General features: G+C 37.9%; 1 protein-coding gene across 4 annotated transcripts in view; it reads right to left on the minus strand.

Annotated features, from left to right (window-relative positions):
- Positions 1–18,538, minus strand: part of AFF3 (ALF transcription elongation factor 3) — a 658,750-nt gene that overhangs the window by 110,323 nt on the left and 529,889 nt on the right. For 3 of the 4 annotated variants that reach the window (XR_013482795.1, XM_020992852.2, XM_078146379.1), the window contains one exon: positions 13,741–13,781. Coding sequence is in view for 3 of the 4 variants with exons in the window: in XM_020992852.2 (XP_020848511.1) it covers positions 13,741–13,781 (41 nt within the window). In the remaining variant the exon portion in view is untranslated. The remainder of the gene's footprint in view (positions 1–13,740; positions 13,782–18,538) is intronic. The other variant, XM_020992854.2, reaches the window with a different exon arrangement.

Below are 18,538 nucleotides of genomic sequence, written 5' to 3' on the forward strand. Positions count from 1 at the left end.
CTGAGAATTAAGTGATTTGCCCATTGCCATACATTGGTATGTGCCAGAGGCACAATCTGAACCCAGGTCTTTCAGATGCCAAGGCTTGACCCTTCATTCACTACACTGCATTGGCTTCCCTTATATATGGAGTTTAGGTCATTCTGTGAGTTCATGTACATTCACAATAATTTCCATAGCCATCGATAGTTGAACATGTCAAACAAGGAAAGAATTGTTCTTTAACTGAATTTTCACCAAACAATCACTTCATGTGTATATCTCACAGACCAGATAGTAAGTGATTGTTAATCTACATAATCCTAAGTCTCCTAAAATATCTCAAAGGGCAATTAGAGATTTTATAGAATGTGTTATTTATTTACTCAGAAGACTCTAATACCCTTTTCAGAGCTACTATCTTCTGTTGTGTAAAATATCTGTTTGGGACCTTTTAAAATATGTATTATTTACCTAGTAGAGCTCAATGGCTTCTCTGGAGTCATTTGGTTCTACTGTGTAAATGAGTACTAGGAGGTATGAAAAAAGACGCTGATTTTTGGACTTGATGGCTTGCATTTGCTTATATTCAGGGTTATGCTTTATTATGCCAACAAAAAGGAAAGGGTTGCAATATATATTCACTTTATCAAATCTTTGCAGCAGCCTCTCTATTTTCCTACACCTCAGAGGGTATTGTATGTATACCTAAAGGAAGACGAACAGGTACCTGGGCTAGGGAAATACTTTGTTGTGGGCACTGACAGTGGTGGATCACTCTGCATGATGATCATAGAGATATTAAAATACTTTTCTATTATGCCATGGCTGCCTAAATTCATGTTTTAAGAAACTATAGAAACAGGCTGGGCAAGGATATGTCCCATAATAAGATCTAGCATTTATATTTTGCTTTAAGGTTTGCAGAGCACTTTACATGTTATCTCATTTGATCAGTGAGATAAATAATTGTTAGAAAACAGTACCAACAAATGGACACTACATTGAAAAAAGACTACAAATAACCCCCTGATAAGCCTATCATGTTTTGGAAAAAGCCTAAGCATTGTTTTTGTAACATGAAAATGTTTCAGTTCCTTTGAACATTAACTTGGAAGGTAATGCCTAAGAATTCCAAGCCATGAAATGGAGAACAGGTTTATTTAATCACCAGAGAGATTACAAGCGGCAGAATTCGGGGTTCCCAGGTGATTGTGGGTGGTAGTGGTCTTTCTGGATGTGCCTCCTGGAGATTTAGCTGAGGGGTAAGGAGAGGAGGCCATTGGTCCTTTTTTATACACTTTTGTGCTCATTTTTTGGAAGTGCTGAAAGGGTGAGAGATAGGAGTGGAGGCAAATGGGGCTGTGGTTGCTGGGCCAGTAGCCTGCCTATTTCAGTGATTAATGGGTATAAACATTTCTCAGAGCAGAGAATACAGGAAGGAGTTGAAAGGAAATTTATCTCCCCTCTGTGACCAAGGAACTCACAGTCCCTGGCATATGGGAGAAAATCAGGAGGAACATAAAAAAAACCTTCCAAATGAGATATCCCTTCCATATGTCTGGGAGGTATGGAAGGAAAGAAAGATTTCTATACCAGACATATCAAATTTGCTCAACTGGGGAGGAACCAGATTAAAATATAATTGGTAGATTTTTAATAAAATAAACAAAATACAATAAAACATAGATAATGTTAACATTTGGCTTTTTAAGTTAATACACAGGGATCCTTATGTATGGCCTATTAGTGGCCTATTTCTGCATTTGATACCACTATTCTACAGTATAGGATTGTTCATTGTGTCTGAATCTTTGTGACCCCATTTCTTGGCAGAGAGACTGGAGTGGTTTGCCATTTTCATTTCCAGCTCATTTTATAGATGAGGAAACTGAGGCAAACAGGGTTAAGTGACTTGCCCAGGGTTACATAGCTAGTAAGTGTTTAAGGCCAGATTTGAGCTCATGAGTATGAGTCTTCTTGACTCCAGGCCCAGCATTCTATTTACTGCACCACCTTGTTGCCCTTACTATAGAACTAAGCCTACCCAAAATGAGATTGTATTTGTAAAGTGCCTAGCACGGTGCCTGGCACTTAGCAGGTACTTAATAAATGTTTATTCCCTTCCTTTATCTTTTCCCTCCCAGAATTTAGAACAAGCCTTCAGAATTGAGAAAAGATTCTAGTGTAGGTCAGTGACGTAAATCAGCATTTTCCTTTTAACCATCTCTTAAAACTTTGGTGTCCATACTGCCAGTGGCAAAATCCTATGAATGGTAACTACAAATCAATGTGGTTTTTTTCTTCCCTTAAGGTACCCCAAAACATAAATCCTATATACAGTTTAAATAGCAGATGATAATGTTATTGGCATTTCAGAAAACAATGAATCTGAGGGAGTTTGTATTTCTATAATCATGTTCCCATAAAATAAGCTCCACATTATTGCCAATAAACTGGCTGGTAATGAACACGAGTACTGGATAGGAGAACCTCAGAAACTTACTGGCTATGTCACTATGGTCAAGCCATTTCTGTGAGGCCCAGTTTCTTCATCTGTAAAATCAGGATAATACTTTCTATATTTAACTCACATAGTTGTTGTGAAATTCAAATGAAATAATTTATATAAAGTACTTTGTAAATCATAAAATGCTATAAAATTGTCAACTCTAATAATAATAATTGTTATTATTTCTTTCTCTTGATGGCCAGTGGTATAGCTGGTAAGACATAAATGAGACAGAACTTCATAGGACTGATATTAGCTACTTTTAAAAATGACTGCATATAGGAAAACCTTGGTAAATCTAGAAACAGAGGTGGGTGCAGCTGTGTGACTATAGGCAAGTGATTTGCCAGGCTTAGAACCTTTAAGACTCTAAGTGGCTGATCTGCATCAGTGGCAAGAATTTCCACATTGGGAGTTTCAGCGTCCAGACAGATGAAATTACAGGTCCAGACCCAAATACAGGATGGCTCAGAAGCTTTCGTGCTGCTTTAAACTTTAAAAGCTCAAAACTATGCTAAGACTCTTGGGATGACTGTATATTAAAATTGAAGCTTTCATAGCTTAAAACTGCACTAAGATTTTTGGGATGACATGCATATTAAAGTTGAAGCTTTCATAGTTTTAATATTAAGCTTTAATTAATTAATTAATAAGCTTTAATTTAACTAATATTACACTTTAAAAGTTTTAGATATGTCTCTATATTTGGCATCTAGCACAGGTGTTCAGTAAATGCTTTTAAAATAGATATTTGCTTTAAAAAAAATCCTGCTGAAAGTGTAAGGGACCACTGATTTGCAACAATGATCAATGCTTTAGGATGAAATATATACATATATTTTCATATTAGGCTTTTGTCCTCTCCTTGCTTTATGGGATTGTGTCATTTCTTCCCACTTCTTTTTTCAACTTCTCTTGTATTTCCTAACTTTCGCATGTGGGTCTTCGTTGTGCTCTCTGAAGCAATACAGAATAAGCCTAGTCTCTCTTATACATGACAGTTTGTCAAATATTTGAAATGTTTTATTGTTCGTTGTAAGCTCTCATACATAATAAATATGCCCATGTAATCTATATGTATGTCATTGATCAGTGGAATAAGTCAGCATTTCTTTAAACACTTTTAGCAGGGCATTTTTTTAAAAAAGCAAACAGTTATTTAAAAAGCACTATACTGGGTGCCAAAGGAGATGCAAAAGAATTAGGAAAAATAGGCTTGTGTCAATCTAGTTAGGAAGAAATGACACAATCACATGGAACAATAGGATACAAAAGGCAAATGTGTGATCATATACACACTGTTCTAAAAAAGGTTGACAGAACACAAAGTCAGGTCAGGGACAGCCATTTCATGACAGCAGCAGTGATTATAGACGGGGGATGAGATAGGAGGGCATTCCAAGCCAGGGCACCAGAGCAGGCACTACTGATGATTGCACAGAGTGAGAGGATTTCATAAGCCTTCTGTGGGTGAGGATGAGAGTGGTCTAACTGGGGAAGAGGGGCTGAGCCTGTGAGTATTGACAGATGGCACACAGTAAATATGGAGTGAGAAGTACCATTGATGGAGGATCTGGAGTTGAGGAATTTAGATGGAGTAGTGAGTGACAACAGTAGAAGTTCTTGTGCAGAGGATGATGTGATGAAACTGGTGATTTTCCTCAAACCACCAGTAGTGGGAGAAAAGTTATCCTTACAGCTGCATGTGCAAGATGGACTGAATGATGGAGAGAGTGGAAATGGGAAGATCGGATGAGAAGGTTATAAAAAATAATCCTACTATGAAGTTATTAGCGTCCTGGACTAGGGTGATGTGGAGCAATAAGGAAGGACTAGTAGGATTTGGGGTCTGACTGGATATGGGGGTGAAGGAAAATGAGACAGGGAACTTGCGAACCGTAAGAATAAAATGTTTAAGGTTTAATATACTTTTCCTGTGGAGGTTCAATTTAGAATTATGAGATCTCTAAGCAAGAAAGTGAGAGCCTGTCTGTTCTCTGTTTCTGATATAAAGCCAGAAAAAAAGTATGATTTATCCAGTAATAGAACCACTTTATTTTTTTCCTGTAGGGTTCATATTTTGTGCTTTTTGAGTCGTTTCAGTCGTGTCTGACTCTTCATGACCCCATTTGAGGTTTTCTTGGCAAAATATTGGAATAGTTTGCCATTTCCGTCTCCAGCTCATTTTACAGATGAGAAACTGAGGTAAACAGGGTTAAATGACTTGTCCAGGGTTACTGATAAGTGTCTGAGGCAGGATTTGAATTCCTGAAGATGTGTCTTCCTGGTTCCAAGCCCAATGCTCCATGCCCTGTGCCATCTAGCTGCCCTCTGGGTTCATATTAGACCAGTACTAATTCAGAACTGTTGTCACGTAATAATTATTTTTCAGTTTGTGTGAGAATAATTCAAATATCGGGACAAATTCATTGAATGCCTCTCAAGAATCAGATCTCATAGAAGGTAAAGAGTTGGAAGTAAAGTTAAAGGTTATCCAATCTTATCTATCATCCAGTGCAGGAATTTCTTCTAAATCTCTGCCTCTGCTTGAATATTCCCAGTGCCAGGAAACTTACTACCTGAGAGGTAGCTTGTTTCATTGTTGGACAGTTTTAGTTGTTAGAAGTTTCTTATATCAAGCTAAAATCTGCTTCCTTCTAACTTTGGCATGTTGGTCTACTTAGTTTTGCTCTCTGTAGCAATACAGAATAAGTCTACGTGATAGTTTTTTAAATTTGAAATGTTTATTAACACTAATTAATAACTATTAATTAAATTAATAATTACTTATTAACACAATTACAAATAATGCAATTTATTATTTATGGATTCAATTAACATAATGACATGATTAATTATTATTTATTAATCTTGAAATATTTATTTTTAATATTTGAAATGTTTTGCTTGCTCTTAGCCTTCTCTTTCCACAACAACAACAACAAAAATTCTCAATTACTTCAACTATTCTGCATTTGACATGGTTTCTAGATCTTTTACCATTCCAGTTATCCTCCTTTATGGAGTTCTAGTTTGTTAAGGTTCCTTAGGCCATTGAGTTTCCCACAAACCACAGAAGAAACACCAACATAGCTGTAGGCAAGATCCCTCGCATAATAGATTTAGCAGCACTTTCTGTCAAGCAGACATGAGTTCTCTGGTAACTCCTGTGGCTAAGTCTATGAGGGCATACTGAATTAACACTTTTCATGACTCCGCTGTCCCTTTTCAGTTAGGATGATCACCATTACTAGTAACAAACTAAATAACACTATTTATTGGAGAGCAGCATTTGGCAGACAGTGGGTCTGTTCTGGACTTTATCCAAGTTGGCATAGTTTCTGAGTTAATAAAAGGACTTTGTTACAAAGCAGTCTCACTTAGCCAATCTGTGGGCATAGATTCCCCTCAAGAACAGTATTAGGGAAAGTGCCACATTAAAGGCTAGAGAATCCAGGGCTTTTCAAAACCAAGATATTCACCTTTTTTGGTCCCCTAAAGGGGTGCCTAGCAATTTTATTTACTCCTGAAAGGCACTGCTCTTGACTTTATACAGAAAGCTAGTCAGTGCAGTGGATAGTTCAGGTCAGCAAGACCTGAATTAAAATTCAGCTTTTTTTAAACTTTTACTAGCTATGTGACACTGAGCAAGCCACTTAATCTCTGTGCATCTCAGATTTCTCACCTGTAAAATGGGGATGAGAACAACACCTACCTCCCAGTATTGTTGTGAGATATTTGTAAAGCATTTTTGAGGACCTTAAAGAGCTAGTTTTCATCCCCATCTTCATAATTATCATCATGTTAAGAGTGTATTACGACTCTGACTTTCTTCACTGAGATGCCAATAAATTACTAAAATATTAACCAGAAAATTACACTTATTTGCTAGTAGGTCTGAAAAGAAGTGAAGGCATCACTCTCAATCCCATTTCTTACTCTCTCCTTTGATCTTAATTGAAGCTAGTTCAAGGTATAACCTCATAAAGATAGATGCGGCCCTAAAGAAACCTGTCTCTGCTGTGTTAAGCCTTATCTATCACCATTCATTGGAAGTAGGTTTCACTCTTTTTCTCAATTTGGACCATTTTGGATACTGTAAATGGCATACAGGTTAAAACCCTTCAATTTTCATGTATTCTACACTTCCTTTCCACAAGGAATTGAAGGTCTGAGATTATCTGAAATAGATTTGATAAAAGATCAAAACTAGATGATAAAATGTGCTTACGAAATCCCAGACAGCTCAGCATTCAGTTGCCATATTACCTATGGATTCATAGTGAACAGCAGTGGAGGGGTATTCAAGTTAAGTGGATCTTGGACCTGAGACACTGCCAGATGGACAGACAGGTTATAGCCTAATGATTTATCTCTGTGGCTCATAAAAGTGTAGCCATTTCTGGAATTGTGAGCTGATATTTCAGAAGACCATTATATGCACAATTTAACCACATGGCCATTCATGCCCTTTGAGTGCCATCAGATTAACAACTGCTTTCATGTTGGCTTTTCTTATTTATTTATAATAATACATTCTCTGTCCTTACCCCCAATATTTCCTATTTCCTGCCCAAAGTGATGTATTCATTGGAATTATGCTACCTTTTAAAAAATATAAATCTATATTTATGTAAATATATACAATATATTAATATATAATATAATAAAATAAATATATAAAAATCTATAATACAAATTTTAAAAATATATTAAATATAAATTCCAAGTTATTGCAAATAATGCTTATATTTCACAGAACATACTAATTACTGATCTGTTGCTATAAAGCATCCTTACTTGCTCTGCCCTTTCTTTCAGAAACAGATGGAAGCAGTCCAAGTGTATGATTAACTTCTTAGTCCCAGCAATTTCCTATTGCTCTCCTTCCCTAGATTTCAGGATTGACCTCTTGCTTCTCTGCTCAGCTTGATAAATCATGTGAATACTTTTTTTGATCACTTATCTCCCATTTACTACACATGAAGGAAGATCAGCCATATGTGGAGGCACTTCATATGCTACACACATATATGTTCTTCCTAAAAGCATTTTGCTTTTTTTTTTCTAGCAACTCTAGTTCTCTTCTCATCCCCAATGTCTGTCTATAGTACTAAAGACATACATACGTCACCAACTGAGCTCATGCAAGCATGCAGATATACTCCACTTAAAAATTAATTTCATTTCAATTTGTTTTACTTCAATTAATTTCAAAAAATATTGAATTTCTGCCTGTTGTGTTAACTCCATAGCAGCAAATAGTAGTGGATGAGAGGATCCCAACTAGAATCAGGAAGATGGGACATATTGTGCTGGGGTGAGCCATGGCAAATTACTTCATTTCTGAGTCCCCAGGCAAACTCTCTAAGACTTCAAGTTGCAGAAAAGTTGTGGAGGGATCTGTATCAGTGGAGACAGTTTCCACACAACGATGAATTCATAGATCTAGAGACCCTCTGCCTCTCATAAATTCCCATTCAAAGTAAATATACACTAGAAGCATGGCTATAATACAAGAAAGGAGATATCAGATTGGTGTTTCTTTTTTCATACACAGGATTTCTTTTAATTGACATTTTCCTTTCGAAAATTTTTGTTTTTCCCTTCTCATTCTCACTCTTTTCTTTATTAAGGGCATTTGTGGAGTTGAGCAAAGAATATTGGCATGCCAGCCATCTTAATTGCATGTCATTAAAGAGATCTATCCAAGACCAACTGATGAAAAACTGTTAATAGTCAGTGGGAGAAAAATACACTGATGGCCATCCTGATTCTAGATGGCCCACACCACCATGCTCAACCTCTCCTTTACTGAGCTGCATTACTGACATGACAAATAGGCAGAGTGAGCGCTCAGACGCCCGATTTCTCACACTGCCTTGCCAGCATTTTTTCAGTTCTGACCTCGAATATGCCTTGTATGATTGTTGCTAAGACACAGACTGAACCCAAAGCTCAAATGGAACCAAAGAGAGGAAAAGGCTTTCTGGGGAAGGGGCTAAATCCACAGGCAGGATTTTGGCTAATGGTTTCCCCAGTTTTAATCCATTAAGCTTTGGTTTTAATCACTATACCCTCACTGACATTGAAAGGATACTGTTCTAACAGTCAAATTACTGGTTGTTCCAATAAAACCAAAGCAACAAATAAATGAAGCAATTTTGGTAAAACACAGCTAGGAAGAATTTTAAGATGACACCTGGCCAATTCCTCCCTGATGGCTAGGTATCAGAACTATTTCAGAGACATGAGATGTGGCTACCTATTTTCAGGAAAGGAAATACCAGAATTTCTGCTTGTAGCCTATCTCATAAAGTCCTATCTATGAGTCTTTTCTGGGAAATTCTGGGAATTTCCTTTTTCACTGGGAAAAATTAATGTAAGTAGTTACTTTCTGTCATGTAAGATCATGATTATCGATGTCCCTAAGAGACTACAGGATGCTGGGCTTCATAGAGAAGAACATTTGAAATAAAATATTAGCCTCTAGGGCAGAGTGTTTTGTTTTAACCTTTGTGTCCTCAGCACTTAGATCAGAGTGGTATATAGTAGGAGCTTAATAGATGCTTGTTGACTGTCATTTTGTGAAGTTCTACTGATATGATGTATGTAAAGCATATTATAAATGCTGGAATTTATTAAGCCCTTACCATGTGCCAGGTTCTGTGCTAAGCACTGGGGACATGAAGAAAAGCAAAAACAACAACAGCAGCAAAAAGTCTCTGTTCTAATGGAGCTCACAGCGGAGAGAGGACCTGGAGGGGACAACCTCCCCCCCTCCCCCCTCTCCCCACCGTTTTCCCACAATAAATTACACAAGAACCCTTTGAGGAAAGTAATGAAGGTATTATCATCTTCATTTTACTGTTTAGGAAGCAGGGCTATGGAGAAATGAAACAACTTGCTGTACAGATAGTAAGTGACCAAGCAGAGAGATTCAAATTTTGATCTTCTGACTTCAAATTCAGTGACCTTTTTACCACCATGAGCTAGCCTTATAGCATGCCCACACCTCCAGTTGTCCTGATCTATATGTGGCCACTGGACCCAGATGGTTCGGGAGGAGAAAGTGAGGCTGGTGACTTTTCACAGCCCTCCCTCACTTAAATCCAATTCACTTGCAAGTCATGACATCACCTCCCTGATGTCAGGGTCCTTTTTGAGAATGAAGGACAAACAACCTTCGAGTTGTAAGAGCTGCTCCACTGGAGACCCAACTGGCCAGTTCCAGTTGGGCAATGCAGCTCTTTCCTTCCTTCCTTCCTTCCTTCCTTCCTTCCTTCCTTCCTTCCTTCCTTCCTTCCTTCCTTCCTTCCTTCCTTCCTTCCTTCCTTCCTTCCTTCCTTCCTTCCCTCCTTCCTTCCTTCTTTTCCTCCTCTCCCTCTGTCCACATAGGGTATCACACCCTTATCTGCCAGTGTTCCTCCCAAAGGAATGTAAATTTTGATTGCTGAAACCTCATAAGATATCTTGGGGTTTACAGCCTAGATTTCTTTTTCAAAGACTATGCTTTAAACCCAAATCATTCTGGTTCTCACTCTCACTGAATGCTTAACAATAGGTCCTAGCTGAAGCCTCTTTTAGTCATTGTTTGGACTCTGATGGCTCAGAGTGAGTGCAAATAGTAATTGCTTCTGTTTTGGCCAGAAACTCCAAGGGTCTTTTCCCTCCCGGACTAATTTTTTTGACTAGGTAAAAGAGGTCATTGGCTCATTTCTTCTTACCTAGCCTTAATCACTAAATGGGTGTTGCCTCAGACAAACTGAGACCTGGGAAAGAAAAGGCCAAGTTCTCCCACTGCATCCAGGGCCATCTCCAATCATCCTGATCTATATCTTGCCACTGGGCCCAATGGCTTCAGAGGAGAGAGTGAGGCTGGTGACTTTGCACAGCTTCCCTCACTTAAATCCAATTCCCTTGCAACTCATGGCATCACCTCCCTGATTTCATGGTCCTCTTTGAGAATGAAGGACAAACAACAGCCACATCTGGAATGCTGTAGGCAATGTCAACTACTGTTCTTCCATTATGAAGTTGGAGAAGGTAAATAAATGAAAAACTAAAATAACTGAAGGTGTGTGTGTAAGGGTTGATGTGTGTGGACACCCTAAACTAGAACTTTAGAATGTGAAAAGATAAAATCTGTGAGAGGATATAACTTGTCTATAAAATCCTGAGGGACATGAATTTGTTCACCAAATCCTAGAAGACTAGAAATACAGTAGTCTCATTTTATACAGCAGGTGGCGAGTTTATGGAATTTGTTAATTTCTAGGATCAGAGGATTTAGATTTAGAAGGGGTCTTTGAGATTATATAATCCAATCCCTTTGTGCAATGGATAGAGCACTGGGTTTGGAATCAGGAAGACCCATCTTTAGGAGTTCAAATCTGGCCTCAGACACTTACTAGCTGTGTGACCCTAGGCAAGTCACTTAACCCTGTTTGCCTCGGTTCCTCATCTGTCAAATGAGTTGGAGAAGGAAATAGCAAACTACTCCAGCATTTTTGCCAAGAAAACCTCAAATGGAGGCACAGGGAGTCAGCTATGACTAAAACCACAAAAATAACAATCCAATTCCTCAAATGAATTGAAGTCCATTGAAATTAACAGCAACATTTATTAAGCACCCACTTAGGGCACAGCCCTATGCCAGGCAACTGGAAAGACAGGAAATTTAGTTAAGATAGTCCCTGTCCTTATGGCATTTACCATCTAGTAGACTTCGACAGGTGGCAGAGGCAGAAAATAAATAGACTGAAGTAAGGTTTAGATAAATTAATGAATTATTGTTCAGCTGTTCAATAATAGAGCTTATTAAAAGATGCTAATCATTTGAGTATGATACTATTAGAGGGCATTCATGATTCTTTACAAATTGACAACATATCATTCACTGTTTGAGATATAACACTGGACTGGAAAGAACAGAAATATGACCTTGTGTGGCACTTCTCAATCTACAATAATACAAGTTTATCTGAAAGCATATGCAAATTGAGATAGCTATATTCCCCACCTGACTTAGATGGCCTAAAATTCATTAATAAAAAATATTGGAAAATCTGAACCCAATTAATTCAAAGCCTGCTTTCTTTAAATCCTTGCATTTTGAGTTAATGAGTTCTTTCTATATCTCCAAATGATTACAAATGCTTCTCACTTATAGTGATTGCTCCTTTGGCCCTGAAACATCCACAAAGCCCATGGAACTGGTCAGCAAAATAGACCAGAGCGAGCAGCTTTTTATTGTATTATTAGGATCACATTACAAAGTCAACAAATCATTATGAAATCTCTTTGTGACTAGAGTTCACATAATTCGAAAGAGAAGGCATGGAATACTTTTAGACACTTTAGATAGATACTATTTGGTTATAAATTGTTGAACACAAGGTAAAAAAGCCCTAATATATAGTTATGTATGAGAATGGCACGTTGCGTTTTGAAAAGCTAAATCTGTTTTATAAATATTCTCATTTTTTTCCCGTTCCCTTTGTCCTACGAGATCGATATGTTTAATCAGTCATCCTTATATTTGCTCGCTAAAATGCATTTGTTTCTGGTTTGGGAAATATGTTTTTCTTTCCCATGTTTAGTGCAGTGCTTTGAACAGAATGGTCGTACAATAAAGCAATAACTAACCAGTCAAGTAAGAATTTTAGCTCATTTGAGTGAGATAGAAAATGGCGAAAGTTAGCATCACTGATAGTTCAGTGTCTCCCAAAACTTTCTGTACACAAAGTGTCTTATCTTTTGGAAGTGAATACTAGAATTTTATCAGTTATATTGCTGGATGAGTGCTTTCCGTGCTTGCAATCATATCTTCAAAGGGATTTGGTGTCATCTTAAAAATAAGTCTAGCTGAAGTCCATCAAAGGCCATAATGACTTTGTGTTTTATACCGAACTTTTTACCTCTATATGTTTTGTGAAGGAGGTAATTTATTAAATAAGAAAAATGTTAGGGTTTAGAAAATAGTATTTTTAAAAAGATAATAGAGAGAAAAATAGATACAACAAACGTGTTCAGACCGCCAACTTCCTTTTCTTTTCAAGCAACAAAACCCTCCACAATTTGTTTGTTAACTGCCAAATTTCTAAAAAGCCTTTCTGAGAGATTTCCATGGCAGCTAACCTCGCAGCATCCGGAGTGTATATAGTTTGTCAAAATGAAGGGTTTTTGAGTGAAATAAAAAAAATATGATGTTTATAAAACTGAGGTGGGATAAGTTTGGTGGTCTCAGTCTACCACCCGTGGAGAATGCTTTTCACCCATGCACAACAAATAATTCAGCCTAAGTGACAGATTTTGCTCTGGAGAAGCACTGGACTGAGCTGGTTTACAGAGTCAATTACTGCTCACTCTAAGAAAAGAGTGGGACTGGAGAACTGAACGCAGGGGTGGGGGTGGAACACATCACAGGCTTCTATAGAGGGTGTGAGGGTGAGCCAGACAAGGTTTAGGTGGCTGCCAGGAGAACATGGGGGGAAAATCTCTTGTGCCAGTGTATGACATAGTACCTCACTTGTGGAACCTGCTAGGTCTTTAACTTCCAGACACCAACAAAAATTCCCTCCTGCTGCGTCAAAATGGGGTGGGGGAGGGGAAGAAGGCCTATTTCAGGAAGCTACTTTACATCCCCCAGTTTAACTGTCTTTTATAGTCTTTAAGGCAAACTCTGGTGCCAAATACAGCTTAACCATGTTTATTTATTATATTTATATGTCTTATTCGGTCATATAAGTGAGAAAAAATTAAACAGCGCAAGGGAAACAAGAAATGGGGAACAGGAGAGCATGAATTGTTGGGTTTTGTGCATAAAGCATTTCAACAGAGAACCTCATCAAAAAAAGATAACTTCCAGTGAAAGGATTTGGAGAAAGTCAGGAGAAAACATTTCAAAATAAATGAAGTACTTACTGCTAAAAAATAAGCTTAGATTTGCACAGACTCTGAAGCTCACAATTTACTGTATCACTCATGCTTTCCCCACTAAGTTTCTTATCTCTTGTCTCATAGCACAACAAGGGATTCTGCACACTCTCTATGAAATACAACAAGACTGTGATTTTTGCAGTAATAAACGCCACACATGCATGACAAATCCAAGCATGCAAAGTGTTTAACATCCCAGTTCACAGATACTTTGGGGACAAAAATCCGATTATGAATTATATGCCACAATAAATAGGGCTCAACGTTTCATAAAGCAATTTATAGTTCATAAAAATGACAAAATGTACCTGTCAGACAGAACGCGGAGAGCAGATCTCTGTGCGGCCTGCTGGAAGAAAGGGCAGAGATGTTTATTTTATATTCTGACTTTTAAATTATGTACTCAATCAACACTTAAGAAAAAAACGTGTTACACACATTTTTGTCATGTGGCCAAATTTCAGACTACCAAGTAGCAGACAGTGTTTCATGAAATGAACATTCCAGATGAATAAATGCGAGACTCCGTGATGTACCCCATCACACAAGAGAATTGTCACAAGGCAGACGTGGTATTTCAGGGAGTAAGAACTCTTATTTAGGTAATTTTCAGCAAGTCTAAGGATATCAAACAAGGACAAAAGTTCTCCTTTTACTCTGATCCCTTTCCCCACGTTCCAGTATTTTCACCTGTAAGAAGAGTGTCTACTTTGCCTTTTTTTTTTTTTTTAAAACACCTCCCTGTATCCCCCACCACCCACCAAGCAGTCAGAGTTATGGGAAGGGATCTCTCTTCCTTCATTAAACTCTGCCCAACTTTTCTGCATACCTCCTCTTCCTCTGAACAGTTTATATTCTTCTGCATTCAACTTCTTATGGTGGTTGGGATTAGGGTAGGGAGAAAATAACAGACTATCTCATCTATTCTATTGCTTCTAACTCTAGTGTAATTCTTAGGAGGTGGAAAGATGTTTGAAGGTCAAGATTGACTTTAGAAGAGTCCAAGATATAAAGAAAATGTGATGTGTTTTACTTGGCAGGTTTGTTGTGCTTTACTTGGTCAGTTACACAAACCACAGCTGGTAATACATAGGCTGGTAAACATAAATAATTGGGGAGCATCTAAAATATTCCTGTATGTTACTTCCTTGATACTGATAGAGTTGGCAAGCGTGGAATCTTCAGAATGCAAACATCTAAAGAGCATAATTGTCACTTAAAAAAATTTTTTTTTACAGACATGATAATATTTTCCATAGCCAATGCCCTCTGCCTGTTAGGACCCTTTTTCTTAGTCAAGTTAATCAAATCAATCCATGCAATATTTTTGAATACCCACTGGGTGCACCGTCTTTTACTAGGCAATGTGGGTACCAAAGAAATAGGGGAGATAGTCCTTGACCTTAGAGAGATTGGCATCTAGTTGGGAAGTCAGGAAAAGAAAAGACTTTTGAATATATTTACAAGGTACTATGTCAATAAGAAGAGATTAACATAATGCCCACTGGGTACATATCTGTGAAAGAATACAGGGGCAATAGAGGTAAACAGAGTTGGTTGGGATCCAAGAAGGAATGTATCCTGGAGGAACATAAGTGTTGAAAGATGTAGAGGTACTGAGAAGAGAGGCTGGAAAGGAATAATAGCGCATGCAAGAGCACAGAGCTGAGACGCCAGAGCCCTGGGCCTGGAGTGAGGAAGACCTGAATTCAAATGTGACCTCAGACACTCACTAGCTGTGTGACCCTGGGCAAGTTACTTAACCTCTGCCTTAATTCACCAGAGAAGGAAGTAGCAAACCACTCTTTGCCAAGAAAACCCCACGTAGAGTATGTCTTCCTTTGTATTGCCAAAGCTTAGCACAATGGCTGACACACAGGAGGGGCTTCATAAATGCTTGTTGTTTGACAGGCACATATGGGTTATGATCTGCATCACTGGAGAAAGTACCCACATTGAAGAGATCACAGATTTACTGAAATATTGAAACACATTTTTCTCACTCTTCATTTTAAAATCAGGCCTTTCCCTCTTTGTTATTCTCATCTTTTTTTTTTGTAAGAAAGTATGCTATAGTATTTTCACTGAAGACAGCAAGTGTTCAACATATAAACATTACATATTCCAGATTCCCCATCTAAAGGGATTTATGGAACCCAACAGGTTTTGGGAGCCAAACTTGAAAAAAAGCTTGGCTCGCTATCATTGGGAAGTCCTTGATGAAGACATGCAAAGGGCTCTGAGCTCCCCAAAAGAAAAGTGAGCGTCTTATTATCATGATCTTGTAACTCTACCTGACCTCTAAGAATTAGTACATCCTGTTTTACCTAACATTGAGAATGAAAGCTGTGACCAAAAGTCGAATAGTGATTTCTAGCATTGATTTCTGGCTTTCCCTGAGAAACTGTGTTTTTAGGTTCATATCAGTGCTATTAGTGCATTTTAAAAGCAAACAAGCAAAACAACAACTAGCTAAGTTCCCAAGATACCATCTTTCTCCTATATTCATTGACCCTTAACACAGGGTTAAAAAATGGTAAAGGATCACTTAAGAAGCATTTATCATAAGCCATTCATAGAGTATCAAACTGACTTCTAAAAGGATTTTGGAATTAGACTGGATTAATAGAGCTGGAAGGGACCTAAGAGTTTGTCTAATTCAACTCCCCTACTCCTACCCCTGCCCCATGTTAGAGCTAAGGAAACTGGGGTTACGTGACTTGCCTAAAAAATAATTAGTAGCAGAGCAAGAAATGGAACCCAGGTCTCTTGGTTCCCAGTTCAGTGTTGAGTTTATTCTTCTAGGCTAGTTTTTGATCTGCTTTTTATAGCAGATAGCTTTAGTGAAAGTCACTGTAGTCTTATGAGAATCAGAAGAAATTTCTACAATCAGAGATTAGTGTGGATGGGGTCTTTCATACAAACATTTCCAAGGTCTCCCACTGTGTAAATTAAAAAACCCAAAAGGCCAATCATCAGGGTTTAATGCAACACCTTCCATCTCTCTTCAAAGAAAGAAAATATATTTTCATGTTTTTAAACTATTTAAAATACTTAAAAATATTTTCATTATGGTTAATTTTTAGATTTTAATTTCTGCTGCTCACCTCTTTCCCCCTTTATATCCTCCCCCCAAAAAAGAGTGTGGTGATGTTTAGATAGTGGTTTGGGAAAGCTCTCTTTCAGTTTAGTAATGGGGACAAAATGGTACCATTCACAAAATGGTATTGTCTTCCTACGACAGAGACGTTTATGTAAAAACTTAAGCAACAGGGTGGTACTTAGTACCATCTATTGCTTGCTCCACTATTTTTAATAGTCTGATTTTGATTGTGCTATTTAATTTGCATTTTATTTCACATCATTAAAAGCTTTACTGAGGACAACTCAGCATCCATCAAGGAAAGAGGTGAGAATATGTTAAATGTTCTATATAATTTCTTGAAATAAGGGACTGTGCTAGGTGTGTGATTTTTTAATAAGGATTATAGCTTTAGATTAAAATTTGAGACCACAAACCATGCCCAAAGACCTGTAGAATTTATGACTGGTAAAAAAAATATCTCCTTTGGTTTCTGTACATTATTTCATTTTACTGTTGGAAAGTAATGAAATAAATAAACATTGGATTTAAACTTTACTACAGGGTATGAAATAGCAAAGAAAAAATTACTTAGGTGACTCATGAAGTGAAGCTTGAAAAACTACTCACAATAAATTAGATGAATAGCCCAATTTCACTTGCTCAAGAGCCATAGATTACAGGGAACCAATTTTCTCTCTTCCCAGATCTCCCCCCTTTCATCTCCACACCCTATCCAAACTTCTCCATTACTTTACCCTAAGCAAAATGGGTTATGGATACATTTAAAAGAATACTTCACTGATCTGCCCTGAGTTCATTAATCATTCATAGAGTTGTACCCCAAGTGGATGCGAGCCAAACCAGGTTCTCTGCCAACAGTAATCCTTTTCAGGTTCTCATTCTCGAGAAATTACATCTCCTCTTTCCTTTCTTCATTGCAATGCGTCTAGTGCCTGGGAACCTAATCGGCAGAGATTCAGGTTTCACTGTGTACTAAATGAGCTACCAAAATTACTTGAAGTATCACAACCTGCGATGTGTTGTTGAAGGGAAGTCAATGAGGAAATTAAAGGCTTTTGTTGTAATTGAGACAGGACAAAACGGAGAGCAAGTTCATGGATTCTGGAGCGCAAGGACAGAATGAGGTGGGGGTCCTGAAGCTCAGAGAGGTCCAAGGAATCTCCAAGCGCTTATTCGGTAATTACAGAGAAGACCTCTAGTGGTTCAGCTTGTTAGGTGGCTAGTTGATGATGACAAATCACCGGGAGAGCTTTCAGAGTGCTCTTAGTCAATACGATAACCAGAATACTGGACTTGGAGTCAGAAAGATCTGTGTTTAAATTCCACCTCAGATGTTTTCTAGCTGGTTGACCCTGGGCATATAATTTTCTCTTGGTGGAGAAAATGTCAGCTATGCAGATTAAACTTAAACGTGTGCAGGGCTCCCCCCTCCCCCACCCCAAGGCTGGTTGTTAAATATTTACCAGCACATTCCTGTATACACACACACACACAAACACTACACATATATGTATATACACGCTCATGCTGACTTCACACTTTAAGGACCTATGATCTCATCCAAGGAGGTATTCCCTCCAAAAGGAAAAAATCACAACTCATCCATCCTCATCCTGTGCACTTCTCATAAATTACACAAGGAGTCTAATTACATAAAAGGTCTTCCTCTAGATTTCCTGACATTGCTTACATACCAGTGGAGCACAGCTCTGCCTTACTCCTCATACGTGACTAACCTACTTCCTTTTCCAGACATCTCTCTCTGTCTCTCAATTTTTCATTGCTAATACAAATTACAACTAACAAACAGGCAGGTTTTTGCAGACAGTATTTACAGTGGACCACATAATTATAGTCACACAATTTCCTGGAAGATACAGGAATAAAGTATTCCACTGTATTTTTTGTGTATTGTTGTTGATGATTGTTGACTCTAAAAAGCATCAGATTTGGTAGAGCAAATGCTGCTTTAGAGGTTCTCCTCCACACACATGCGCACA

The sequence above is a fragment of the Phascolarctos cinereus genome, unplaced genomic scaffold (assembly GCF_003287225.1).
Source record: "Phascolarctos cinereus isolate Bilbo 61053 unplaced genomic scaffold, phaCin_HiC Scaffold_726;HRSCAF=1367, whole genome shotgun sequence".
NCBI classification, from domain to species: domain Eukaryota; kingdom Metazoa; phylum Chordata; class Mammalia; order Diprotodontia; family Phascolarctidae; genus Phascolarctos; species Phascolarctos cinereus.